The sequence below is a fragment of the Salarias fasciatus genome, chromosome 7, assembly GCF_902148845.1.
Source record: "Salarias fasciatus chromosome 7, fSalaFa1.1, whole genome shotgun sequence".
Classification (NCBI taxonomy): domain Eukaryota; kingdom Metazoa; phylum Chordata; class Actinopteri; order Blenniiformes; family Blenniidae; genus Salarias; species Salarias fasciatus.
Genome location: NC_043751.1, coordinates 28080512 through 28108141, shown reverse-complemented (window position 1 = coordinate 28108141; position 27630 = coordinate 28080512). Strand labels below are relative to the sequence as shown.

The 27630-nt window shown below is 44.8% G+C and overlaps 1 protein-coding gene across 2 annotated transcripts; it reads left to right on the top strand.

Annotated features, from left to right (window-relative positions):
• Positions 1-27630, top strand: LOC115392255 (potassium voltage-gated channel subfamily G member 4-like). Of its 2 annotated transcripts, XM_030096823.1 has the most exons (4): positions 1-302; positions 3120-3823; positions 3962-4603; positions 25967-27630. In XM_030096823.1, the coding sequence occupies exons 2-4, from the start codon at positions 3716-3718 to the stop codon at positions 26843-26845; spliced, it is 1629 nt and encodes a 542-aa protein (XP_029952683.1). In that variant the 5' UTR covers positions 1-302; positions 3120-3715; the 3' UTR covers positions 26846-27630. The 2 variants fall into 2 exon arrangements, with proteins under 2 accessions (XP_029952683.1, XP_029952682.1); XM_030096822.1 differs by lacking the exon at positions 1-302 and having other exon boundaries at positions 2909-3823.

The following is a 27630-nucleotide window of genomic DNA, read 5'->3' as shown; positions in this document are numbered from 1 at the left end:
CCCCTCCCCTCCCCTCCCCTCCTCCTCCTCCTCCTCCCCCCCTCCTCCTCCTCCTCCTGCAGCACCGCCGGTCGAGCTGTAACGGGACACTTGGAGCACAGCAGACCTCCGCCCGCCGCGCACCGCACCGTGCGCGCCCTCCTCCACCGGCTCGGGTGATGCGGATGCCGGAGAGGCGTCCGTGCTTCCGTGACATGTGGCGGCTGGCGGCGTCTGAGTGACCGGAGGGACCAGAGGGGGATTTTTTTTTCCCGGGAGAGGACTCGGCTGTCTGGAGATGCGTGCGGAGCTCGGGATGGACGGTGAGGCGCGCTTCATAAGTTGCATGCATGTCTGCAGAGGCTGCAGCCCAACATTGGTCTGGAGTTGTGATGTTCCGTCACAATTCTGGATTACTGTGCATTTCTGTTCTTCACAGCCTGCTGCAGCATAACATGGGAGTCAGATGAATTTAGTTCCTCAGTGTCTGTGTGGCTGCTTTACACGGAGATAATTAGATTCAACGTTATACAGCAAAATAGCTGCAAATTTCTACTTTATTAAGATAAGTATTAATGTCCTCTGAGGCACGATTGACTCTGACGATTCCAGTCGGTCTGTAATTTGTTTTTCTTCTTGCTAATTTATCCAAATATCTGTTGGTCTTATGATCTTAATTAAACGCTCAATTTGAAAGAGTTTAATTAAAGGTCTCAGCTAGATAAGGAGCAGAAAATGCTCAGTAACCCCTGTGCGCTCCTCCTGCAAGTTTGTGTGTGTGTGTGTGCGTGCGCGCGCGCGTGCGCGTGCGTGTATCTCAGATAGAGCGAGAGTTTTCAAAGCAGACTAGGGTTGATTGTGATTATCCAGAATAGGGACGATCTAAAACGTGTATAATGACTACAAATATAATATAATATGAAACCTTAACATTTAAAACAGGCAGAGCACGGTGTCAAATTAAAAAACACATGTTTTGTGTATTCGGGTTCATGAGTGACAACTGATGTAAAAATAAAAGCTATTGCACATGAACAACATTAATAAAGTCAAAATAACCAGAGTCCCAGTGACAGTTAAACTTGTTTCAGTTCCAGTCATTCTTCCACTTTCTATAAATAACAAATCACTTTTGACTTTGACTCGGATCATCAGCCATGAATTTAAACAGAATTAAGATGTCAAATATCACATGCAATGAAACGTAACAACAATCTGTAGTTTAGGATAAAGTCCTCTTAAACTGACGCCTTTTCTCTCTACTGTTTGTGTCCAGCGGAGAACCGAAGGAGCACAGCGTGCTGCTAAAAACACCCACTTCAATTAACTTTCCACAGGGAAAGAAACCCCAGTCACATCCACAGGGGAAACTAATCGATTAATAAATACTTTATCATGCTCTCCTCTCCACATGAGGTGGAAATGAAATACCAGCATCGTGACACAAGTGATTTATTGGTTCCTCCAGTGCAGGGTCCTGGCCTGCTGGATCTGAATTAGTGATCCGAGGCTTCAGACTGTCCGTCCCGTCCAGTCACACGTCCGACACGCCTGTGGTTGTTCCAGAAAGTTACTGAGCAGAATAATATGAGTGATGCGGATAACGGTCCTGCTTTACAGAGTCTATACACTTCCAGGCTTCTAATCTCCCATTGTGGAGTGTGTTGTCAGTCAGGGTTCATCGCTGTGACCGATGAGTGTTTTATTTGTGCAGGAGAAACTTTACCTGCATGTGTAATGTCATCATAGTCTGGTTGACAATGTTAAAAAAAAGGAGGACATTCCACCATGTAAATCAGCTTAATGTCAGCAACTCGACACCAAAAGCTACGAAAGATCCATCGATCTTCTATTCCTGAACCATCTGAGACAGCATTATGAGGATGTAGTATATAGATAATAAAGATCCAAGAACAGGATGCAAACAGACCTACTTACCAGTATGTGACAGGGTTACATAAAAAGACAATCAAACACACGAACACACACTTACGTGTCATTTTATATTCACCAAGTTCCTGAAACAAGCTTTAGACTCTGGTGTCTAAGTACTTCGACAAAAACACCAACTGCCACACAGTGTTCCTGCTCTCAGCGGAGAGTGTGATCCACTCCACAACAGTGCCGTCTCAGCTGCCGAACAGTGCCTCTCAAAGGCAAAAAATCAGTCAGTCACATGTTTTTTTTTGTCATTTCTTCCCTCAATAGCATTCGATTTTAGACAGATATCCATACGCTGCATGTACAGTTTAACATCTATCAGCTTGGATCAAACGCACACAACTTCAGATATGTACCGTTTTAGTTTAAGTTTTCAAATCTCCTTCGATTCACTGGAGGAACAAAGTACATGCTTAATTGAGGTTATAGCTATTGAAATAGTCATTATTTAGATTATTAAACACAACAGTGCTTTCCTTTGATGGCAAATGTCAGAATGTTGGCCATAAAATACTATCAGGTGTTTTTTGTTTTTTTTTTACATATAATTTGGTAGGAGCAAGCAGAAACTTAACTGCAGTCAAATGGCATGAAAACGGGCCTACTTTTTAATGAAACTGTTAGAACTATTTAAGTGTTTGATTCGCAGCGCACCTTCCTGGGCAAGTAAATTAACAAACCTTCGCCAGTAAGTTTTAGAGCAGTCTCATTGCCAAAAAAACATTTACAATCTTGTCTTTGGGTGTCTGTTGCTGGGATTTTTGCCCATTTACAGCAGCCAGTAACTTTCTCTGGGTGTGAAAAACACCAAGTAGCCAGGATGTTTTTTTCTTCAGCTATTAATGAAAAATTCTCACTCGCGTTTTGGCGAAATCTGTTGTGCTCACAGGAAGCTGATTTGAGTGTAAATTCCTTTGCTGGCCGTTGAGGTCCTGCACTGGCCATTAATAGCAGCAGAAGTGATCTGTCAGTCCGGCTCCTCTCTGAAAGGAGGTGAAAGATGAGGGAGGAGCCTCGCCTCGCAGCGCTGCAGTCATTTAGATGTGCCGTCTCTGTCACCTCCCCGTTCTTTCTCTGCACTCAACAGCTGTCTTTCCAATTCTTTTCCCTCTCTTGCTTCATATTGTGACTCCTGCCTTAATCTCACTCCGCTCTTGTTCGACTCTGACATTTCTCTCGCTGTCTTCTTTCTCTCTCAGCGCCTGCATGACGCCGCCATGTGTCTCGGCCCTCCCTAATCCTGTTGCGGCGACACAGTGGATCTCTCTCGGTCCCCGGACACCTCATCGGCTCTTCGGCTCATCCGACTCATCCTCTGTAGCGATCAGCTGCTGATCAGTCCTAACCCACCCTTCCTATCCGGGCTTTCCTTTTTCTAGACTCTTTCTTCTGATCTGGATTACCTACTGATGTGATGTTGAGTCCTGATCCGTGAGCCGAGTCTACGGCGGACCTGAAATGGAAATGCCAGAACTGAACCACAGTCTGATTTAACAGCAGGTTTTTACCAGGCTCTGCCCTCTGTGACTTTTTGCTCTGCTGTTAAAAAGTTGAAGCCATCGCTCATCTTTCGCTGAGCGACATCTTGAAACCCAAAAAGGCAGCGAGCCTCAGCTAATCAGCAATAGACGTTGTGACAGGAGAGCCTCTCTCCTACGCGAGGTTTAACAAAAGAGTTGGTATTAGAGCGAGAAAAGCTGAAAGGTTCAGCGGGACCCCGTCTGTGGACTCGTCTTGGCTTTGCTTCCTGGTCTGAGCTGCCCACCTCAGAGCAGCTCGCCTTCCCAATGCCACCATGCCCATCATCAGCAACGCCAACCATGACTTCAGCAACTTGTCCGTCAGTGACGACAGCAGCCTCGATCGCATCTTCACCGAGATTCCCGAGACCGAGACCATCAAGGTACGAGTTCTACTTGGTTACAAAGGATGAATATTAACGTGTGAATTTGAAACAGTTGACGGAGATAGTTGCTTCACTGATAGAGCTCCTTCCATGCAGCTGCACAGGTGTTGAGGTTCCTTGTTGTTCCTACTCCAGGGTGTGTACTACCAGAGGGCTCAGTTCATCCGGCGGCCAGAAGACTTGGTCTCCGTCGACCACGCCCTGCTGGCGGTGATCAACGTTGGGGGAAACCGCTACACCTTTCCCTGGAGCACCCTGGAGCAGTTCCCCCTCACGCGACTCGGCCGCCTCTGCGGCTGCAGGTCGCCCGAGGACATCGCCAGCGTCTGCGACGACTACGACGAGGCCCGCAAGGAGTTCTTCTTCGACCGCTCGCCGTCTGCCTTCAGGGTCATCCTCAACTTCCTGGCCGCGGGGAAACTGCGGCTGCTGCGAGAGATGTGCATCCTCTCCCTGCACGACGAGCTGACTTACTGGGGGGTGGAGATGGCGTACATGGAGCGGTGCTGCAAGCGGAAGATGTACACCCGCATCGAGGAGGTGCACGAGCAGGAGAGGCGCGAGGAGGAGCGTCGGCAGAGGAACGCCATGCAGCGGGTGCCGGTGGAGGAGACGCAGTATCGAAAAATGATGAACTGGCTGAGAGACACGGTGGAGAACCCGCAGTCCGGTTTACCGGGGAAGATCTTCGCCTGCATGTCGGTGATCATGGTGGCGGTGACCGTCATCAGCCTGTGCATCAGCACCATGCCAGACCTCAGAGAGGAGGAGGACCGGGTGAGTGCGCCAGTGTGCTGTGAATGTAGCTGTCAGCATGGGACAGCGCCGAAGAAAAGCCTCCCTAATACTAACACATCAATTAGAAACCTCAACGTGAACAGGGGCTGTACATCCAGGTTTTGTGGTAAGACGCCTGAAGCAGTTCAGTCTGCCAGAGGAGATTAATCCTGAGTGGTGTGAGTGATTACAGCTGTCACTTCTCGAAGCTCTTTTCAGATAAAAGATATGACGATCGTGAAGCGGCAGACCTGCTCATAACTCCCCAAACTGGATGCTCACTTGGGAAAGGTCTCCAAAAATAACTTGGTTTCCTTACTGTGAATGTATACAAATATTTGTTACTTATAGTGGGAAAAAAACTCAGATGAGATTTCCATAATTCTGCAAAAATTCCCAGTTTTAGGATGTAAAACTCCATTTCTGTCACATCCTGTTGTGTATGTATGGGTGTGTGTGTGTGTGTGTGTGTTCTGTGATCTGTCTGCCTGCAGCAGCGTGGGATAATGAAGACTGAGCTGCTCACTGAGGCCTGTCCACTGTCTGCATAATGAAACGGCCGTACTGTATGCTGCCGCATTTCCACACAAGTGTGCCTCAACAGACACACTCGAAGTTGTACAAATCTGCACACATAAAAACACACACACGCATTAACATGCAGTCACATCCCAACACATTCACATATGGGCATTTACAGATACAATACTGATGAAGTCATCCACTGTGACCGACACGGCTCTCCCAGCGTTATGCACGCGCTCACTCTGGGCTTCTGCTCACTTATAACTGAAATTCGACAGCAGCGTATCCTCTGCACAGAGATAATCTGCTTTTCACTTCAATTAAATTATCCAGATGGTTTTTGCATGTGAAGCTTTCTCTCTATTTGTCGACTGTGGCATAAAGGTAAAAGTTTGCACATTTTCGCCCAAGGTGACCTTGGATAAAAGCGGCTTTTGTGTGCACTTACTGGTGGCTGAAGGTAAACTCTACAGATCGTTTTGGCAGACGGTCCTTGAGAAGTCATCCACGGCGCCGTCCATGAAGGGATTCTGATATGAGTAGTCACAGACGGCCAGAGGATCAAGTACAAGAGGGTGCGATGCTGGAGAGTTTAGCCGGGCGGCTGCAGAATGCCTGATGACTTGTAAAAGATGAGGAGAGGATTTGAAGAGTGCTGCCAGCAGGTGTCCAGTAGTTAGTAGGAACGCAGATGGAGGAGTCCTGGCACAGGACTGCACAGAGTTCCCGGGTCTGGTGTTGTGGTGGGTGCGTGCAAACCTGCAGGACTGAGTGATCGTTCTGATATCAGCTGTTAGTGTCATCCTAAAGAGGGAAAAAGCGAAGTGGAGTGAATCTACTTTGTGTGTAATAGAGCCAGTGACAAGCTTCACAACAGAAGGCTGAGATACGGAGCAGTACGCCGACAGTCATGCAGCAGAAGCAGAGACTCGGTATGAGTGTCAGTAAATGAAACAGAAGAGATTAGAACTGTTGACGTGGCAGGTTAGCATTGTGTTTCTGACTTGAATAGGAAATTTGATTTTTCTGCTTGCAATTCATTCAGGTAAACACCGCGGTGGGAACGGTCCGTGGAGGAAATCAAACAGTCCTCAGGGGCCGACACACTCCTCTGAGAGCAGCTCACTTCCCCAAACTCTGCACACACACCCAAGCCTTACACACACACACACACACACACACACACACACACACACTGGATTGGTTCCAGGCACGAGTGCTTCAGAAGAATGGCAGAATTTTATGAATCTCTTCATGTGTTTGTGTTCTTCGAGCCTTGTGAGAACAATGTGGACGATAAGGTCGTCATCTTCACGGTGTATAATTGCGTCTGACATCTCAAAGCCTTGAGAGAACGTCGTGGCTCGTGAGGACACTGAGGTGTCCGTATCTGCTCATCTGAGCATCTCTTTGCATGTCAATGTGCGTTCTTGTGAAAAGGCGAGCAGCTCGATTTGCAAGTAAACAAATCCATCTGCTGTTTTCAAGCTCCTGACTGTCAAGCTATTGTCCTGCATGCCTCCGCTGAAGTCCGGAGCTGCAGATTTCACGTCATCTTTAATTCCCGTGGCCTTGCCATCGGTATTTCTGTCCACTCGTCTTTCATATTGCTTCTTTGTACATACGGAGAGCAAAACCTGAGCTTGAGCAAAAGAAGAAATACACATCCTTTACCTCTGCCGCTCCCTTTCCTCTGCTGCATTCTGCCTTGTAATGACTTTCTCCATGTCCTCAGCTGATCCGCTCTATCGACTGTATATCACTATGAGCTAAATGCTTTGGGAGGAGCCCTAATCTTAAAGCTCAGTTTCAAGTCCACTGATAATGACGATTCTTTTATCCACCCACCGCCTGCTGTGGCTGTCTACTGCTGCACTGTATGAACTCTGTGCACTTAGTGTAAAAAATAGCCTTTTATTCCAGAGGCACTGCTAATCCTTTAATCCAACACTTTGAGAGAGAACACAGTGCTGACAATACCATGTTAACTCAGGAAATCACATGATTTATTGATGTTGTTGTGGTTGTTGCCACAGTTGTTCAAACTGATAGAAATTAAAGGCTTAAGGTTGAAAATTGGAAATAAAAAATAAAAGTTTTATATGAATACATTTAGATCTGAGCATTGTGTTTAGAAAATACTTAGATACATTTTTTGTGATGCAAACGCTGCACCTGCCGCAATGCAAATGGATTTATCTAGCGTGAAGTTAAATTAATAAATTGGCAACTTTTCATCCAAAATGATCAATTCATCCATCTTCTGTACAGCTTTTTTTTTCCAACTCGTGGGGCTGGAGTTGACCTCAGCCGACGGTGGTGAAGGTCAGAGAGGTCATCAGTCCAGAGGTCACAGAGCAAACACAGAGAGACAAACACACACACAGACGCACACTCAGTCAAATTCACACCCAGAGGCAATCTAGAGTCCCCTGCTTGTTTTTGGACTGACAGAGGAAAATCTCACAAACCCACAGGGGAAACATGGAAACTCAGAACAGAAACTCCACAATCTGTTTACTGCAAACACATATGAGGGTACATTTAGTAACTGACAAGTAACAAAAACCTGAAGAAACTGTAGTTTGGATTAGTAAGCATTGCTATTTGGATGAAAAATATTAATGTAACTGAATGTATTTCCTCATTATCTGAAATGTTCGACTACTTTTTTGTTCGTGTTTTTCTGACAGACTTAATTTGATCCTTGACCTTTCAAGCTCCAGCTCAGATTTGCTGATTGGCATCTGCTCTGCACAGCTGGAGAAACAGCCGACACACACATCCGCATTGAAAACAAAGAAAATTTCAACTTGCTTATATTTAGGAAAAAAGCAAGTTAGATTGCTTTCGTAAGAACTGAAAAGTTTTAACATTTTTACTTTTTTTATTTATTATTATTTGCTTATTTTATCACCAGCTCATAATAATCTTATTGTTATCATGATACCGTTGAGGTTTTATTTCTGTAAGAAGCTCATTTATTTTCTTCATCCGACTCACTGAGGTATAAAACATCACGATTTGAAGGTATGTCTGGTTATTTGAAGCGGCTTGCTTTGTTTGTGAGATGTATTTCTACTCTGACTCCTGCTCTAGCCTGGCAATAACCTCTCTAATCTGCCAGCGTCACATGTCTGGCTGCTGTGTTTAGACGGGGAAGAACAGGGAGGCTGCGGGGTTTTTTAAAGCTGCAGGGCTGCTCCACATACTGCTAAACTGTCCAAACCTTTCATGTTGATCAAATGTTAAACACTTACTAAATACATTGACTCCCTTTGCAGATATATCTGAGCACAACTTTTCAGAAAACTATTTCTGCATCACTTTTCATCCAGATACATCAAAGTGTTTAGCTTCCAGTGTGTGTCGCTCGGTCTTTTAATAGTATCACCAGATGATGAAGTATTTTCAGACAGCCTCATCAGATTTGCTCTCGTTTCCCTAATTCAGTCATATCCTGGCCCGGGGAGTAATTGAAGTGGCCGTTTTATGCCCTTAATGCCTTAAATTGAAGTGGGATTTGCAGTTCGATAATTACCTCCCGGGGCATCAATCACAGGTATCTGTAAAGACGTGGCCAGTGGCAGAATGGAGGCGCGTCAGGCCGAACCATCAGACTGTGAGGCTTCTCATTGTCTGTCCATTTGCTGTCAACTGCAGGCTCGTCGATAGTTTTATTGAAATGCAGAACCTGTCCGCCCTCGTGGTTGGGATGATATGTGATTCTATTAAGAAACTAAAGATACACAGACATAAATATTTGTGGCAACCCGAAAGAAGATGAAGTGATTCCTAATGCACTGGAGTGGAGGAAGTAAACAGAGGAGTGTGGGTGAAGGAGGTGGAGTACAGGATGAGACGAGAGCGTACGAGAGGAGGAATGAGGATTAAAGAAGCTGCCTGAGACGAAATGATATGATCTGAGTGCCCGGAAAAGACACACAAACATCAACAGAAAACATGCACACACATTCCCACATGCAGCGTCTCGGGAACCCGGAGCCGATCCATGCAAACTGAAGGAAAGGCAGACTTCATTAGCGCTGGTGGGCAGTTTAGAAACACAAGCAACCGAGCATGCAGGTGGAGTATCTGGAGAAAAAAACCCAGGAAACATGCAAACACCACACAGGGAGATCAGTCAAATCTACACACATGCAGACCTACAGTCAGTTTAGAGACGCCAGTTGAACTAATGCAAGTGTTTGCACTGTGAGAGGAAGCCGGGGAATCCAGAGACAAATCCACAAACACACAGGGAGGACAGACAGACCCGACGCTGAGATCTTTAGATTCTCTGAGCCAAAAGTGTGAAACATTACGCCACTGACTGCATATTCATATTCTGCAAGTGTTAACTCACTTATGCAGTCACAGGGGTAGTTGTTTAAAAATGAGGAAAAGTTAAACCAGAAGACACATTAGCACAGAAAACGTTTGTCGCACCTCCAACTGTCAGAAACTAAAAGCAGATCTGGGTCTCTTATCTGTCATTTTACACCGATGTCCAGCTCTGCTGAGAATCACTTGGAAAAGATGAAAGTATTTGGCTGCGATAGAATCTCACAAGAATTTCTGGTTGCGCTTGTAAGGGGGAAAAAAAATCTGCTTCTTGAACTGTGTAAAATTCCATTATGTGAATCAACAAAGACTTTTTCCCCCCACAAAAACCTGACAGTCCCAGAGGGGAAGCTGCGGCGTGATTTTCCTGCGACTGTCTGGACTCGGAGGCATGGAGGAAGTTTCCCTGCAGCTCAGAGCAGCGCAGACGGATTCAGAGACGAATGCATTTTGTGTTGGAATAGTGTGTCTGAAAGCCATTACTGCAAACATTTTATTGAAGACATTTCACTTCCACGGCTGAGATGTGAGTCACACGGTGTAAAAGAAAGGTTTTATGTGATCGAATGTGTGTTTTATGTGTGTGCACTCTATCCTTTCTCATCAGCCAAATCCTGAAGACAAAATGCCTCCATCAATCACAAACCCTGTTTTAAACCTTAAACAACAGGGGCACACAATTAGGAGCAGCCTGCATTCTTTGCATGGGATGATTTTAATCTCCCTCGCCATAATTCCTCCCTCCATTAAATGAACATGAAGGGAACATAAATAAGTGTCGGCGCCTGTAAACTTTGTTGCCTCAGCAGGCTGAGACAGAGGCCGAGTGACTTAGAGCGCCTCTAAAAAAAAATACAGACTGTGGAGGAGCTGGTGGCCCGAGAATATAGAGGAGGACTGAAAAGAGGAAACAAACAAACAAGACAGATGGGGAGAAACAAGAGCAGGGCCATGAACCCATTACATAACCGTGGGGTATTTTTTTTACATACACTTACACCTTCACAGCTGCAGGAAACTAATAAAGGAACGGTGAAAAAGCTAAACGTGTTTCTACTTTTAAACTTCCAGATTCTGTTACGAAGCATAAGTCTGAATGCGTGCATAATTAAAAGGTGCTTACAGAAGCGTTTCCTCTCTGTCTGTGTCTGCAGACGTGCCTGGTGTGGCTGTCAGCGCCGAGCAGAGCAGATTCCATACCTATTAGGGCCTATCTGGTCAGGAGTTGCATTCCTGCGTCTGTTGCGTCGCTGCCAAGTGGGATTACTGAGAATGCAGCAAAGTATGAAGTGTTTATCCTCTTCATGCCAGGGTGTGATTGCACAGCAAAGACAAATACTGCACAGTGCAGTGACGCTGTTTGTAAGCCCTTTGACAGCTTGGGACATTTTCAAGCACTGTTGACACTTGTGGTGCTGTTCCCTGGTCCGGACCAAAGTGAGCTCAGCTGCGACCTCACCGACCGATTAGAAAAATGAATAAAAACAGTGACAGGAATTCCTCCGTTGTGCAGAAATAGCTTCAGTAAGTTGAAAGAATGCTGCTTCTGAAGCTCACCTAATTCTGTAATTGGTCCATTTCAAACTCTGTGGACTTCGCTGCTTTTAGTGCAGTTTGTTTGGAAGCAGAAAAAAGCAGCGTCGACACGCTTGAGGGTGCAGCTCTGTGGTCTGAACCAAAGATGGAAGACAAACGAGAAAACTGCCCGGTTCAGCAGGTCGTAGATTCATGCCTCTGCACACGGACCAGACTGGACCAGCGCTTCAGATAACGAATCTGTGACCTCATGGATCTATTTGCATGTGAAACGATGCTTTCACAGACAAACAATCAAAACATCAAAATTCAAACGTTGAGGTCTTATTTCCTCCTCGCTGGCTGGACTGCTCTCATTTCCATTTGTGAATAATAAAGTAAATACGATTGTTTAAACAGCCACACATGCTGGCGCTCGGTTTCGACATGTCAGACGTTGAGATGTGTTCAGATGATTTCTGAGTACTAAGATTCTCCCAGGTGGAGCTGAAATAAAGAATAAGTCTGTTTGCCTCTGTCTTTTAAACAGATGCATTTCAATATTTTCTCTCACACACTGAGCTCAGGGGTTTTTCTCACACACGAGACCTCTTTAAAAAGTATCCCCATCGTATCAGCAGTTCCAGAGATGGTTTTACCTGAATTCAGATCTGAAAGCAGATCAGTGGCATCACGCATCACAAAACCAGTTTATTTCTAATTTCTAATTCTTTTTTTAAAATGGACAAAACCCGAGAAACATGAACACACACTGCACCATGGACACAGCAGCATTCACACATTCATACTGTATATGAACAGCACTAAATGCAAAGCAAGCAATGAAAGCAAGTTTTTGCTTCAGGCGGACCAAACCTGACAAACGTGAACACACCCACGATCATGCTGTTTGCAGGACATATAACAAGGGCACGTATAGTACAACGCCATAAAGCAGGATTTACTGTTGTGCTGTGCTTCATAAAGAGAGGAAATCTCCTCCAGTGAGCCCGCCTCACCTGGGAGGACACGTCCTTCACAGACTAAAGATCACACTCATTTCTCCCATAAACAAATACCAAATTCCAAACTAACACTATAGCCGGTAGTTACCTGTGAAAAGCTTTAAATTTAGGAACATTCAATGAAATAATCTATCTACCCTGCCTGAATACACTCTTTATGGTTGTACGATAAAGCAAATACCTGAAGAGTGTGAAATGAATCCTCAGATGCATCATCAGAACGGAGACTCAGAGTTGTTCTGCCACATTTTATCCTCAGAGACTGTTCGGAGCAGATGCACAGCGGCCGCCACCGTTCTGCATTCCAATCAGACCTCGCTGGCCCAACACACACACACGGACTACAGAAGCAAGCTAAATAAAGATGCAGACTCATTTCCATAGAAACTAGTAAAGGTTACAGTATGTTAAATATTTAATGAGCAGAAATCACAATGCAATCGCATTTTCAAGCTGATTTCTCTTCCAGCAGGTCTCAACAATGTAGTTGTTTCAGTGTGATGGTGAAATATTTATTGAATTGCTCACAACTCAAAGGTGGATTGTAGTGATCCGGTGGTCGAGCCGTGGTCGTCTTCAGCTGGCAGGAGTGGATGAAACCCGCCACCAGGGGTAAATTAACTTTTCTAAACTGTACAAATCATTTGATACCTTTGAGTGAAGCATCTGAAAGCTGGATAAAGTGTGGGATTTTATATGTAGATCAAGGCTTCACTGCACATGAGCAGAGGCGTCTCCACCGTGTGGCTCAGACAAGTAGAAATGACCGATTTGTTTAAGAAGGTTGAGGGAATTCAGATCAGCTTAATCGCAAGTGATTCTTGAAATAAACAGATTTATGCACCTACTCCAAGAGGATTAGGAAAACCTCCAGCAAGAATCAAGGGTAGTTCTCCTTTAGCAGTGTTTATACAATTTTTTATTGATCCACTTATCAAAGCTGCATGAGGAGAAAACATTTTCTTTAAATATCTAAAGTGAATGTTTGGAGAGTAAGAAGGACAAGCAGAGAGAGAGAGAGAGGCTCTGCAGCTGTGTGATTTTATGTAAGTGAAGTGTATCCTGCTTCAAAATCCAAACTATTCATAACTTCGCTAGCCTGGTATGTTATGAAATTCATCCCATCACCAGCTGTATTTATACTTGGAGACAATTATTTGTGTGGCTGGGCAGTTTGTGAGACAGGCGGCAGATGAAAGTGGAACACAATGAGTCACAGGTGCACAAAACAAGACGACACCAGGTGGACAGGTGAGGAATGACACCGGAGAGAAAATCCTGCAAACACAGGAGGTGGAGCAGCTGTGGCAGTCACATGGAACACACACACACACACACACACACACACACACACACACACACACACACACACACACACGCACACGCACACGCACACGCACACACACACGTAAACAAACACTGCTCTGCTTCCTGCGGTCTCACACACTGCAGCAGGTGTCCAGCACATGAGAGTCCCGTTCGGCCCGGAGCGGCGAAGGAATCAAATGTGGGTGTTTGGATTTCACAGCGCAGCGCGAAGACATCATAAGTCAAGTCAATTACACGCCTTAGTGTCATCGTACGGCGTTCACACCAGACAGCCAGCAGTCAATATGCTCACTATTTACTATTTCTACTTCATTTTTCAGACATTTTCAAAACCTTGTAATGGATTTGTTTTAAAGTGATAGACGTGTCGGCACAGAATTGTGGTAATAAAAGTCGACAGGTTTCCTTGCTGTGAGTGTGTGAGTCTCGCATCTGGTTTGTGTGTGTGTGTGTGCGACAAGGAAAAACTGAACTGACTCAACAACCTTTAAGTTGTTTTTATAGCATTTAAACAGTACAGTAGTTTGGTTAGTTGAGTGCCTACACCTAAATCTCTGTTCTGCACGAGCATCCCTCAAGTTTCTACGACCATTTTCCATAAAACCATCCTGGAAGGGAGAGTCTAACAAGCTGGAACGGAGGGAAGAAAACTCATTTGTTATTTATGTGCACGGTCGACTTGTGTGTGTTTGTGTAAATTGCTGTTGTGAGGGCGTTCAGTCCAAGAGTCACAGCTTCAAAGGAAAATTTGAAGGTTTAAACATGGTTTTAGGGTGAGGGTGAGTATGATGTGAGTGTTTTTCAAGGTTCACGACTTTACGGTTTTGTAAAAATTTAAGCAATAAATATGAAGATGTAAAGAAAAAAACAAAAATCAAGACCCTAGGAACCATGCCAGGTTTATGGGAGTTTTACCTAAACAATCTGAGTTTCTAACAGTGTGCGTGGCGTCAGTTTTAAGTTAATAACATGGTTTTCTTTCAATGTGTGTACGTTGACAGGTCCACATTAGTTTTTTTTCTATTTTAAATTGCATTTTCTGGATGTGCTTTGTCTGGTCTGCTGGTCAAAAAGGATTAAAGAAGACGTGGGGAAACATGTTTTATCCCTATTGACTGTAAAAAAAAAAATCAAATTAGCAGAAGCAGAAAGGACTGTATATCCCTCAAAGCCCTGCGGCGAATTGCTCCCTGGTTAGCTGTGATCGACGAGGCCGATGTGGCAGACTTGTGTCATTCAGAGTCTGGGTTTAACAACACTTTGTGAATTGGTAATATAACATATGTTTGGACCATATTTGTGATGACCCTGGTTAACCTGTTATCCTGCGTGGCTGTTTTTACTGTAGTTCATTAGAAACCCAGCTTGAAATGGTTCTTTATTTTTTTACCATCTGTCTGAGACGCCCTCTCAGCTTGGTTATTGTTTGTTCTGTTGCACCACATAACAGCACGCATAGCCTCCTCCTGTTATACAATCACTTTTCTAGCTCCACTGATGACCCTGGATTGTGTTTGTCTGGCTTTTCCGTCGGAGCAGTGGAGCCCGATTTGTGACACAATCCAGCATTTCAGTCAATATTTGATTACAGGACTGCTGGATGAGACTTGCCTTTCACGCATGTTGCTAATGTTACGCTTGCACAACAATCACCTGACCTGTCTTTCTATTTCTATGGCTCTTGCAGGAGTTGAAGCAGAAAACAGGACATACAGAGAGGCCTTCAACTCCTGAGAGAGGAGATGTGAACTTTGCTTTATACTTGCTGAGATAAAGACAAGAGGCTCTGGTGGCTGATTTCCCCCTTATTGGTCAGATCTGAGGTTTCAGATATGTGGCATGTGGTTGACCTTGAAAATTCTAAAAATAACTGAGAGGACAATTTTATGAATAAAGATAACTGTTCCTAGGTTTACTGTTCCTGATTGCACTGTTTCAGTAAGTGCAATAATAATAACAATAGTAATATAATAGTGCAACAACAAGCCAGAGCTCCACTACAACTTGGAAAAAACTTTGTATTTCTTGGTCTTTAAAGGTTATTTCTCTGTCATTTTCCAGATTCAGCCGAACTGAGATAAAACTAGGCTGAATGTGGCCCGAAAACTGAAAAGAAGTTTGGAACCTATCATATCATATCATATCATATCATATCATATCATATCATATCATATCATATCATAGTCACAGTTGTCAGAAGTAGCGCACTGGTTCACCTCTCTAAAGTTGTAAAATGATACATAAATCAATCGGTAACACTTTATTGGAAGCCCCCTTGTATAACACATTATAAGTACATTTATAAAGCATTATAATGCCATTATAACACGTGTAGCTATAGTTATAAACATTCATAGATGATCACAATGCCAGGACCAAATCCTAACCCTAACCCTAACCCTATGCTGTATGGTGCTGTATAGTGAGTTATAAAGCATTGTGATCATGTATGAGTGTTTATAACTACTTATAATGTGTTATACCGGGTGCTTCAAGTAAAGTGTTACCAATCAATCTACTTTGCTCCGTTCAATTAGTATTTTCCACAAAAATAGAGACTTGAATGCGTGTGTGTGTGTGTGTGTGTGTGTGTGTGTGTGTGTGCAGGTGTACAGTCTCCTGACGGTTGCAGAATAGAGACATATGAGGTGTGAAGGGATCGCCATGCTTCAGATGTCCCATCTTTTCCTCATCAACTCATCTTGTAATCCCTTCCTGCTTCATCCCTCTGCACCGCTTTGCCACCCACTCTCCCTTCATCTCCCTCACATCTCCTTCATCTCCCTTCTTCTCTTTCTTTGGTTCTCTCCCTCATGCCCGCCTCCCCCCTTTCATTTTTCTCCATTGGGGTGTTTGTGTGTGAGCAAGCTGCTGCTCTGTGTCAGTTATAAGCAGGTCTGCAGCTAAAACAGCGGCCTCTGCTCAGCTCTGCTTTAATGTCCATGTTACAGCATCCGTTAAATGGAGCAGAGTGTCATAAAAGTCAGCGAACAGTGTGTGTTTGAAGAGTTGCTCTTTGCCTCCTGTCAAGGATTCATGCAAATGAAACAACACACCACATCCTTTACCCTGTGCACATATGTGCATTCATCCACCTCTCGGCTTACAGGAGCACAGCCCAATAATGGATGGAGGTGTCACATAATACAGGTGCTTTAATAACCCATGACTCATGAACGCCGTGCTTGATGAGCAGTCTTTCGGGTTAAGGCCAGCAGTCTGCCGGTTCAGCCACACCTCCTCATTTTTTACAGGTTTTTTTCTCTCTTCTGGCTGTCCTTGCAACCTGCTCCTTTCCCCCTACTTTCAATTCTTCTTCTTTGGAGCTTTAAGCTTCAAAAGCGAGGGCAAGGTTAGCGCAGCAACACCGCGGGAAGGTGTGCAGCGGTGCAAAGTTTTTTCTCAAGGATTGCTGCGAGGTAAGGTTGATTGATGGGCAGAATATTTTACCCCGTTCTATCCAAACCTCTTGATCTGGTGGGATCACGGCAGAATCATCAAGGGAGAAGCTCAAGAGGGATTGAAAGAAGAAAGACAAAGGGCTAGCTACACACTCGTAATGACATAGAAGGTATAGAAATTCAGAGTGTAACATAAGGAAGGAACGCTAAGAACGAAAACCCAGTTTTAAACAGAACTTCCTGAAATTAACAATAGTTAATAGCTAGAGGAGTGTGCCTGTTTTCTCTTAACCATTGATGGAGCGGTGTGGGAGTTGTGCAGAAATGCATCATCAGAAGAGAGTGAAAAGTGAAGCTTTATCTGATACGCAAGTTGAGAAAAAAAAAAAAAGAAAAACACATTCATAATTCAGAGATGTAGAAGCTTTCTCTTGTCCAACAATAAAGAGACACATTTACACTTCAAACCCGCGGCGTGCACGGTGACCCTGCTGTTGACGCATCCAGCGGCTGTCCCACTGCACCGCCGCCGGCCGGCAGAAAGCAGGGGGTGGACGGGAGCCTGTCAACAAGACTGTAAAACTCAACAATACAGCGTCGTGCAGCCAGCAGTTAGTCATTATATAGTTCAGGAATGAGCAACTACAAGACGAAACATTCATTCTGACTGCTATCTGGTAAAACTGTGACAAGCAAAAAAGATATGTGGCAATTATAGCAACTGATTTAGTATAAAGAAATAACTTTATGTCTTTAATTCTAATGAATTGTATGCATGCACACCCATCAACCATGGCATTTGTCTTCCCAGAAGTGTAAAAGGCAGGAAAAGAATGGAAAGTAGAACGAATGGAGCAACGGCTGCATCTCAAAAACTGCAGCGTTCGAAAGGATCCATCAGAAGTGGTAGAATGAATGAAAAGCAGTGGCCCACTAGCAGGCTTGTGGGTGGCCAAGGCTTACCGATGCATGCTGGGAGCAAAGGCTGACCTGTGTGGTCCCATCCGACAGAGAGGAAAGCTGGTTCTGGTAAAAAGCTGCCAGAATACACCATGAATCACCGGCTGGTGCTTATGAACAGCTAAAGACACAATATTAGGCAAGTGGCCAAAGCGCTGTGTCTGGTCGACTCATTTTCCCACTTCAAAATAAATATAGAAGTAGTTCCTTTTCCTTTACGTACTCGGGGAAATCAGATTGGTGAAATATCAGAGATGAGTCAGAAATTAAACATCATCCAAAACAAACTGGGGATTTTTGGAAGTTGCCTAAAAGCTCCACAGTCTGTGATTTTAGCAGTTCATCCATCCTTCTTTCTTCATTCAGTTTACTGCCAGGGACTCTGGGAAGTTTATGACTAACCACACTGTCTGATGCTGACTTCAAGTTTGACTGCAGAATGAATCAGAGGTGACTACTGCTGCGGTGTAATTACTCTGCCTCAGCTGATAGATGTTCGATCCCCGACTCCCTATCTGTGCCATTGAGCAAGGCCCTAAACCCTAAATTGATCCCAATGGACAGCTGAGCATCTTGCATGGCAGCAACAATGTAAAAAAGTTTGGAAACTGTGAAATAAGTTATATGAGTTCAGTCCAGTAGAATAATAATGTCCCCTTGTTTGTCGTCTATGCTACAGCTGCTTTCAGGCAGTGAATAAATGAACCAAGCAGAGAAGTGTTTTAGTCTGATAGTTCTAAGTAAACAGACAACGTGAGCGCGGTCCAGCATTTGGTGCAGCGCTGCCGTCTCGTCACTTTCTGCTGCGTTTTCTGTTGGCCGTGAGCAGCCGCAGCTTGTATCAGTAGTCAGACAGTGTGGGGTGGAGAGACAGCAGTCATGAAATTTCCAACACTGTTTGAAGATGCTCTCAGGCTGTGGTAGTCTGCTCGGCCACAAATCCATCTCCCTGCACAGCGTAAGACCGCAGGTTATGAGCCGTGGTTCCATCAAAATCAGATTTTGAAGACCGCTAAAAACCAATATTAATTAAAGATACTGTACTGATTTCAGTCTGGGATGGACGAAATTCCTGAGTGTAGACTGTAATGTAGAGTCCGGAGGATGGACGGAGATGTTTGAGACCACAGACTTTCAAAATATACAAATAAAATTGACCAGTACTGAAGTTTTTCTGCCTTCATGAAAAGTTAGCGCATCACTAAATGTCTACAAACCTTTGCGCCTCTATCAATACATTCAATACATACAAATTCTATTTATTTCTATTTATTACAGACCATCTGTCTAGCCGTCAGCACCATCACTGACAGTATCGTAACACAAAAAGCATTATTGTAATCATGCGAAGGAGAGCCAGAGGGTCAGTCAGTTAGAAACCACTCAGTTGTGCTGTGAAGTCAAAGACAAACATTAGCCTGTCAATACAATGATCATCTCCTGTGGAGAACTGCCTTCATGTGCACATTGCATCCTCTTGCGCCAAAGATATTATCAATATTCTCTCTCCCTCCTATGTTTCTCATCAACAGAATTCGAAAAATATCACTGTTGTGTAATGGCATTTCAATCACTTCATCCTGAAAGTCATAACTCATTACTGTCCTAGATTGTATTTAACTTATCTATATGCATTAATGCTGTCTAAATGAGTTTTGAGTTGTTTTTTTAAACCATTACATTTAAATTGTAACTCTATAACTGGTGCTTGCTTATTAATATGTACATTTCTGGCCTTTTTAGATAAGTTCTTGCAGATTATATTAGGATGTGAAATATTTGTGTTAAATTGTAGAAGAAGGACTTGAGTTGACAACATCTGCTGAGAAGAGTCATACGTAGTCTGCTCTCGACATTTCTTGACACTGTGGAAGCATGAGTGATCTTCCATCTACACAAACAAAATGTCTGGCCTGACGCATGCTATTTTTTTTTTTTTATTCCATCAATGGAATAATGTCTTTATGGTGTGAAGATTCTAGGTTTGAAACTGGCCCCTTCTGAGTGGAGTTTGCATGTTCTCCATGGGCATGTTGCCCAGAGTAAACTGGGATTGGTACCAGCACCCCATAATGCTGCACAGGATGAAGCTGTATATAACACTGGATGTTTATGATGTCTTATGTTTTATCTGTACTGATAACTATGGAGCACTTGAGATGTTGGAATTTCCCCTGTGCGGAATTAATAAAACTTCATCTTATTTGATCCCAGTTCAGAAAAGGACATGTCCGATCTAGTACATCTTTTTTTATCCACTTTGAACCTCTGCAAGCCGATGCAGAGCAAAAAGCAGGGTCTGGGGCTAAACACAAAGAAAACACACATTAAAATATACTGCTGATTTACATATGAGATACAATTAGCCTAGAAAGTATGGACTGTGGGAGGATGTAAGAATATCACAGAGGATACGCTGCAGGGGAGTCAGGATGTTGGGTAACAGTGTGCCGCTGTTCCACTCAGGACAGAGTAATTTATTGAGTTACATCTGAATACCACGTTGAGTCATGTTCCTGTCAGTCATACTTAGACGGCCGGCCTGGCACACTCAGAGCCACCAGCGAGTCGCTCTCAATATCCAACAAACCTGCGAAACACTTTCCTTTTCACTTTCACACTTCTGTGTGTGTTTCCAGTTTTATCTTGGAAAGCTTTTTGGAGAGGTTTGTATGTGTGCTATAGAAGAAATGAAAGTTAACAAATAACACCAGGGATGGAAAGGTAATTTCTGTGTTCCCCCTGCTGATTAAAAAAAACAACTCTTGCATATTGTCTTTCACCCTGAGTGTGGTCCGTTCAGTAATTGACATTGAGATGTGTTAATGCAGAGGATAATGTGAAGCTCCACATGCGACAGCTGCTGGGGGGGGGGGGGGGGGGGGGGGGGGGGGGGGGGCATTTCCTGTGCTGAAATGCGTCGTCGCTGACATTAGTTCCACGGAGAGTTGTGCAGAGGAGATAAGGTCAGCGAGACGCTTGCTATTGTGGGAGCTTATCGTGTGTGCAATTGGCTGTGTGTGTGTGTGTGTGTGTGTGTGTGTGTGTGTGTGTGTGTGTGTGTGTGTGTGTGTGTGTGTTTAAAGGGGAGCGAGACAGAAGTGGGAAGCCTCTCGCTGTGACAAATGGCCCCGGTCCTGCAGAGGGTGAGAACACTGTCACAATGCTCTGATGGGCATAATGTCAGCACGGAAACAGAGAGGCCAAAAGCCAGGAGAAAGGGGGATAAATGACAGGTAGGAAGCGCACGTGAGAGACAGAACATGCATCCTGTGGGGGAGAAGTGTCTTCAAGATTAATAGAGGACAGACAGCAAGTGAAATCTCAGGAGGGCTGAACTTCAGACAGAAGGGTAAAAAGAAAAAGAAGTAAAGTGGAGAAATGCAGGAGAGGCTGAGGAGAGGAAGAATCAAGGTTAATATTCTGTTAAAGATTTGATCCTCTTATTCTGGGGGAGCGTTAAAATATCAAAATGTGTCTTCAGTTTTGTAAAAGTCCTGTGCTTGTAGAAGAAATGTCCCCCAGTCAACGCTGGAGACCTCTGGAGAAATCATGAGCTGTTGGAATGCCGCCGTTACAGCTCCACTTTTCACTGTGTGGGCTGCTGCACTGCTGCCGCTCCAGACCCACATGCAGTGATTCAGCTCTGAAATGCCAAACAAAGCTGTGAATCCACTAAAAGGGATATTTGTTGTTGTGTTAATTTGGACTCTAAAAGGGCATGAGGTTCTTTTTTTCCCCATCTCTTTTTCTTTCTGTAAGTACGTTTTGAATCAGTTCACATGATAAAGGATTAAGTGCTGGTGTTGTAATCCTGCGCTGTGAGGATCTGACACGCTCCCTCCTCTTTCTACTTTATTTTTTTGTACTTACTGTTACTAACTTCGCACCACACTGATGAAAAGGAAATAAACTGAATTCAGCTGCAAAGGTGCCAGATGTTCCAGTCAAAGCTCCAGTAATTAGATGTTTGATGATCACATATTTCAATCCGAGTGTTAGTCTAGATGTGTGTATGGAGATTTCCTGGTAAATAAATCAATCATATGATGTTCTTTGACTTCAAATTCTTATTAAATCAGCTCAAAATATGGGCTTGCCTTTGCTTGATTTGGTTTTTTTTCTTTTTGTGGGCCAAATTATTTATTACTTTGCTGTAATATTCTCGACAGTTTTCTATACTCACACTTGTAACTCCACCTTATCTCATTTCATTTTGTGCTCATTGCTCCATCAAATCACTGCATGGAGAACATGCAGACAGACAGACAAAGAATTCTGTTTCCAGGCCCTAACGAATGTGAAACTAAATGCACGATGGATTTAAGTGACAATGCAGTTTAACTCACTTTACAGAGTAGTAGGCCTCTGTCAGTCGGTGTCGACTATGGATGATTGCGCCCTGGTTGGACGTCTCGTTGGGACCATGGCTGGAACAGCTTCGGTTGAGACTGGTGAGGTCGATCCGAGAGCGACAGATTCTGCCACAGCGGATGCAGGTGTGAGCGGTTGCGGGGTTGTCTCCAGGTGTGCGTGCCTTCCGTCTGTCTCTCTTGTCCTCTGCCAGGCTCTGGACCTTCTTTTCGCCCATCTTCAACTGCTTCTTGAGCACACTGCGCCATCTGCTGCGGTCAGCTGCTGTGGTCTCGCAGCTCTCAGTGTTGATGTCCAGAGCTTTCATGTCGTGCTTGCAGACATCCTTGCAGCGCAGCTTGGGTCAGCCAACAGGTCTCGTGCCAGACGCTAGCTCACCATACAAGACGTCTTTCGGGATTCTGCCATCTTCCATCCGGTGAACATGGCCGAGCTTTGCTGTCTTGTGCAGCATATACACTGTGGGGGGGCCAGTGCATGTGAGGACCTCTACGTTTGGCACCTTGTCGCTCCACTTCATGTTGAGGATACGGCGGAGGCAGCGCATGTGGAAACTGTTCAGCCTCTGCTCCTGCTTTGCATAAGTCGTCCATGCCTCGCTGCCATACAGCCGAGTGCTGATGATGGAGGCGTTGTACGCCGCCATCTTGGTCGTGGTTGTCAGCTTGGGGTTTTCTCAAACACCTGTAGTGAGCCGACCAAGTGTAGCTGCAGCCTTCCCGATGCGCTGGTTGACTTCCGCATTGAGGGACAGGTTGTCACTGATTGTGGACCCAAGGTAGGTGAACTGGTGCACAACGCCAGGTTCATAGTTGTCGATGGTAGTGACAGGTGGCGTTTCCACACCCTGGGCCAAAAAAACATTGGTCTCTTTCGGGCTGATCGTGAGCCTGAAGTCTTTGCAGGCTTGAGAAAATTTGTTCATGAGTTCTTGGAGCTCATGCTCTGTGTGTGAGGTGACTGCAGCGTCATCAGCAAAAAACAGGTCCCTGATCGTGATCTCAGCCTGACAAAGTTGAACCTTACTTTACAGAGGATCTTAGTAAAGCTGGTCTAAAATCTGGTTTAACTGATAATTTTATTGCCAACTTGCACACACTTCATGTTGAGCCAAGTACTCGCCCCCCACATCCCTCGCAATGAGTGATAAGTTTCTAAAAGTTGAGTGAAAGTGTAGAAAAAAAATGTGTTTTACATGCTGGTCTAGAATGTACCTGATCTGGCAAATGCATTGCAGATATTTTTTAATTAACTTGTTGTCTTGCCAAAAAGCTTCTTTGCTGATTGAAGTCTTTTGCACTTTCAATCACAAAGAATATGTCAAGGAAAATGTGAACGCTGGTATAAACTCAAACATTAAAGTATATTCCTGTTAAACTGATTCTTATGTTGTGAATACTGTGTGTATGCTGCTCCCCGGTCTGCATGCATATGAGATTAATTTTACAAATTTAACACTGCAGAAACCGCTCAAATCAATATCTTCCCACTGAACGTTAATTGAATGACTACAAGGGGTGGGCGTCGCTCATGCATCAAATCAGAGGATACCTTTTCAATAAATAATGCCTCGGGGCGCACGTGATGGTAGAGTTGATACAACAACATGAGCAGACCCTGGATTAATCTCAGGCTTTGGTTTATTCCGAGTCTGCATGTTCTCCCTGTGATGAGTTCATTTTCTTGGGGGTCTTTTTTTGGATGTCAGGTCTTTCTAATACATTGCTTATGCATGCGTTTCTTTTTTTTCCTTTGTGACTATCTTGGTGTGTGTGTGTGTGTGTGTGTGTGTGTGGTGTGTGTGTGTGTGTGTGTGTGTGTGTGTGTGTGTGTGTGTGTGTGTGTGTGTGCGTGTGTGGCATTAGCCTTATGATGAACTGGCAATGAAATGGATATAGATGGATGTGACAGATTAACACTACCGAATGAAGAAATCCTCATAGCAGCATGTTTTTCAACATTCAAGTGGTGCCGCATGACTAAATCTGTCAGTCCAACTCTGAACGAACCACCGCTGTCCTGCTGAGGAGCCTGACAGACTGGACTCATTCACACACGGGCTGCAGGACCAGCAGCATCCCAACATGCAGTGGTTTCACAATGAATACGCAATGAAGGGTGTTATGAAGTCAAAACACCACCCTGCTGCACACACAACAAAGATACAAACCATGCAGACCCCCCCCCCCCACACACACACACACACACAGGCCAGCATGCAGGAATGAAGCGACAGAAGTCAGAGTGAGACGAGAGAGAGACAGGGTGAAAAAGGGGGAGAGGACACAGAGAGTGATGAACGAGAGCAGTCGGACTGGGACATATGTGTGAGGGATGCTTCATGCATAAGGAAACCGTGGAGGGAGTTGTGTTTCACTTAAAGGCATGCTGAATGAATGAAGGATTTAATGCAGAGAGAGGGCAGAGTGAGGGGCGAGCCGGGGATGAGGGATGAGAGGGGAGGGAGTCCGGAGAGGGTGATGGAAGAGGAAACAGAATGAGTGATGAGAAGGTAGAGATGGAGGCAGGAGGAGAAAAGAGAGGGTGGCAGGGTGAAAAAAAAAAGAAAAGGGGACGAGATGGAAGGAAAATAGATGAGACACTGTGCAGAGAGACCGGTGCAGAAAGTGAACAATGAGAAAAGTGGGCAGAAAGAGGGAGAGCGAGGCTGACGAAAGAGGAGCCGCTGAAAAGACACAAACAGTGTCCGTCTTAATAAAACATATTAAGTCATGCAGTCTTGTATTCGGCATGTCATTTTATTAAACAAGTCTGCAAAATGCTTGAGGGAAAAATATTACAAAAAATGGATTTAGTGTTTACCTCCTCTTGTGGCAGAAAGAGACATTTTGAGGCCTGAAGCCAAGAATTTACTGCTCCTTACCATTTTTCTCAGTTACTGCAAGTAAACTCAAGCATGGACAGCAGAGTGCCGCCTGAGGAAATCGTCCTCCTCAGATAAACAATGGCATCAGTCCTGTCAGCAAATGCTCATAACAGCATAGGCTGACATTCATATGACCGAAGCTGCATATGACGGCTGCAGGAAATGTGATTTTTACCAGTGAAAAGCAAAAAGGCCGAAGGGCGATGTACTTAAAGAATGGTTGAATTGTGTCAGATAAATATTGGCAGATTGTTCTCGGGGGGACACGATTGGCCTCTTTCTATGGCCATGTGACACATTGGCTCCTTGAACACTTTTGATGGTTGGATGGATGGATAAATATATACAACATTACCAGAGATGATGTGCTTAACATCAATCATAAAAGTTTTTGCCATCAAAACAGCTTGTTGAATTAAATGTATTTTGATTGGCTGAATATTTCACCTATAGATTGATGTTTTTATTGTTGTATTGCTGCTGGTTTTTGTTGTTGTTGTTGTTGTTCCCTATTGCCATTTGAGTGGTTACAGAATATTTGTGTTAGTGTGAGGCTGAGGATTATCATAAAGCATTAAAAGTGTTCTGGTTTAAATAAAAGAGTCGACTGACAGCAGGGTTCTGTATTTGCTGCATTCCTCCTGTCAGATAAATGCTCTTATTTTGATTTCATTGCTTAACCTTTGCAATATAGTTAGAGGGAACAAGGACCAGACTGCATTTGGTCTCAGCTAAGAATGTAATATTAATCACAGAAAGAATTGATTATGTAGCTGGAACATGTATCAGTGCGGCTGCAGCGGCTTCGACATGCTCACTGACTGTAACTCGTGATTAATTCATGATCGCTGAGGATGATTATCTGACCTGAGGATTTTTGTCTTTTTCCTTTCTTCCCACACCTTTCTCTCCATCTGTCTTGCTGCCTGTCAATCCCTGCTCCGCTCATCCTCCGTCTCTCCGCCTGCTCCCTCCACCCCCTCACCATCTCTGTCAACCTCAGGGCGAGTGTTCCCCCAAGTGTCGCAACATGTTCATCATCGAGACGGTGTGCGTGGCCTGGTTCTCCCTGGAGTTCATGCTGCGTTTCATCCAGGCTCGCAGCAAGCTGGACTTCCTGCGCGGGCCGCTCAACATCATCGACGCCATGGCCATCCTGCCCTACTACGTCTCGCTGGTGGTGAAAGAGGAGGACCCGAACATGGAGCAGGAGCGGTCGGGAGGTAAGGGATACTTGGACAAGCTGGGCCTGGTGCTGCGGATCCTGCGGGCGCTGAGGATCCTCTACGTGATGCGGCTGGCCCGGCACTCCCTCGGCCTGCAGACGCTGGGGCTGACCGTGAGGCGCAGCACCCGAGAGTTCGGCCTCCTGCTGCTTTTCCTCTGCGTGGCCGTCACCCTCTTCTCGCCGCTGGTCCACCTGGCCGAGAGCGAGCTGACGGGCGCCCACGACTTCAGCAGCATTCCCGCCTCCTACTGGTGGGCCATCATCTCCATGACGACGGTGGGCTACGGCGACATGGTGCCGAGGTCCATCCCCGGACAGGTGGTGGCGCTGAGCAGCATCCTCAGCGGCATCCTCATCATGGCCTTCCCCGCTACCTCCATCTTCCACATGTTCTCCCGCTCCTACCAGGAGCTCAAGATGGAACACGACCGCTTGTTCAAAGAGGAGTGCGCGGCCGCCGCGGCCGCCGCCGCCATCACGGGGGAGCTGCAGGAGGCGGGGGGCGAGGGGGGAGGGGAGAACTCCGCCCCGTCTGGGCTGGGAACACGTCTGGACAAGGATAGCGTGCACTCTCTGGAGTCTCTGGCTCTCCTCGGGAAAAGCTGCGAGGCCGCGGGGAATAACAACCACAGCCTTCCTGCAGCGGCTTTCTGAACTGTTTTCACACTGACTGACTCAATCCACCACTTCCAGGAGTCCAGTACTATCCGAACTGCAGATCAAGGAAGAGCCCAGGTTCTCTGGAAACCCGGCTGGCCATGCACCTTGGAGAGCATGAGTGCTGCGTTGGGACAAAAAGGAACTACACACAAAGCATTTCTTGGAGGAATGTGCACAGAAAGTGAAGGATATCAAACCCTTTAAATCAGACGGTCTGACCAGAAAGCCTCTGCAGCAATATTAGTGACAAGCTGCTTCCATAAACATGCAATATTCAATCCAAAGTTGCTTTTCCTTCCACTGTGAAAATAATTCTAAGCCTGACTGCAACCTTTAGGGTTCATTCTCCTTATTTTTGTTATGTTGCCTACAGTATGATCTGAAGATGTACCCCATACTGTATACTATTTTGCCATGAATTTTAAAGAGTGCTCCTCTTAGTATATTTTTGAGAAGCTTGAAGCCATGTTCTCACAATAAGTACAAACCATTTGGTAGTTTGAACAATATATATATATATAATGTATATCCATCTATCTCTCATGTATATTTGTATGCTTGGACTGAAAGATATGATGCTTTCTCTACTCTCTGCAAACTGTGTTGCTTTTTTTTTTTTAATCAATGAAGAAAAGACAAAACAGAGCGAGAAAGAGATGAGTGTTTGTTTAAGAGATGAAGGATGTTGTGTGCAAGAAAGAGAGCGAGCACTAACAACCATGAAATGTACTTTACAACGCTCCAAATAAAAGTTCTCCCAGTAATCTGAGAGAAATCCA

Excerpts from the sequence above, each read along its gene's own strand:
- LOC115392255 (XM_030096823.1), top strand. The coding sequence starts at position 3,716 with ATGCCCATCATCAGCAACGCCAACCATGACTTCAGCAACTTGTCCGTC. Across the intron at positions 3,824-3,961 it reads CCGAGACCGAGACCATCAAG|GGTGTGTACTACCAGAGGGC; the intron begins GTACGAGTTCTA and ends TTCCTACTCCAG. Across the intron at positions 4,604-25,966 it reads TCAGAGAGGAGGAGGACCGG|GGCGAGTGTTCCCCCAAGTG; the intron begins GTGAGTGCGCCA and ends TGTCAACCTCAG.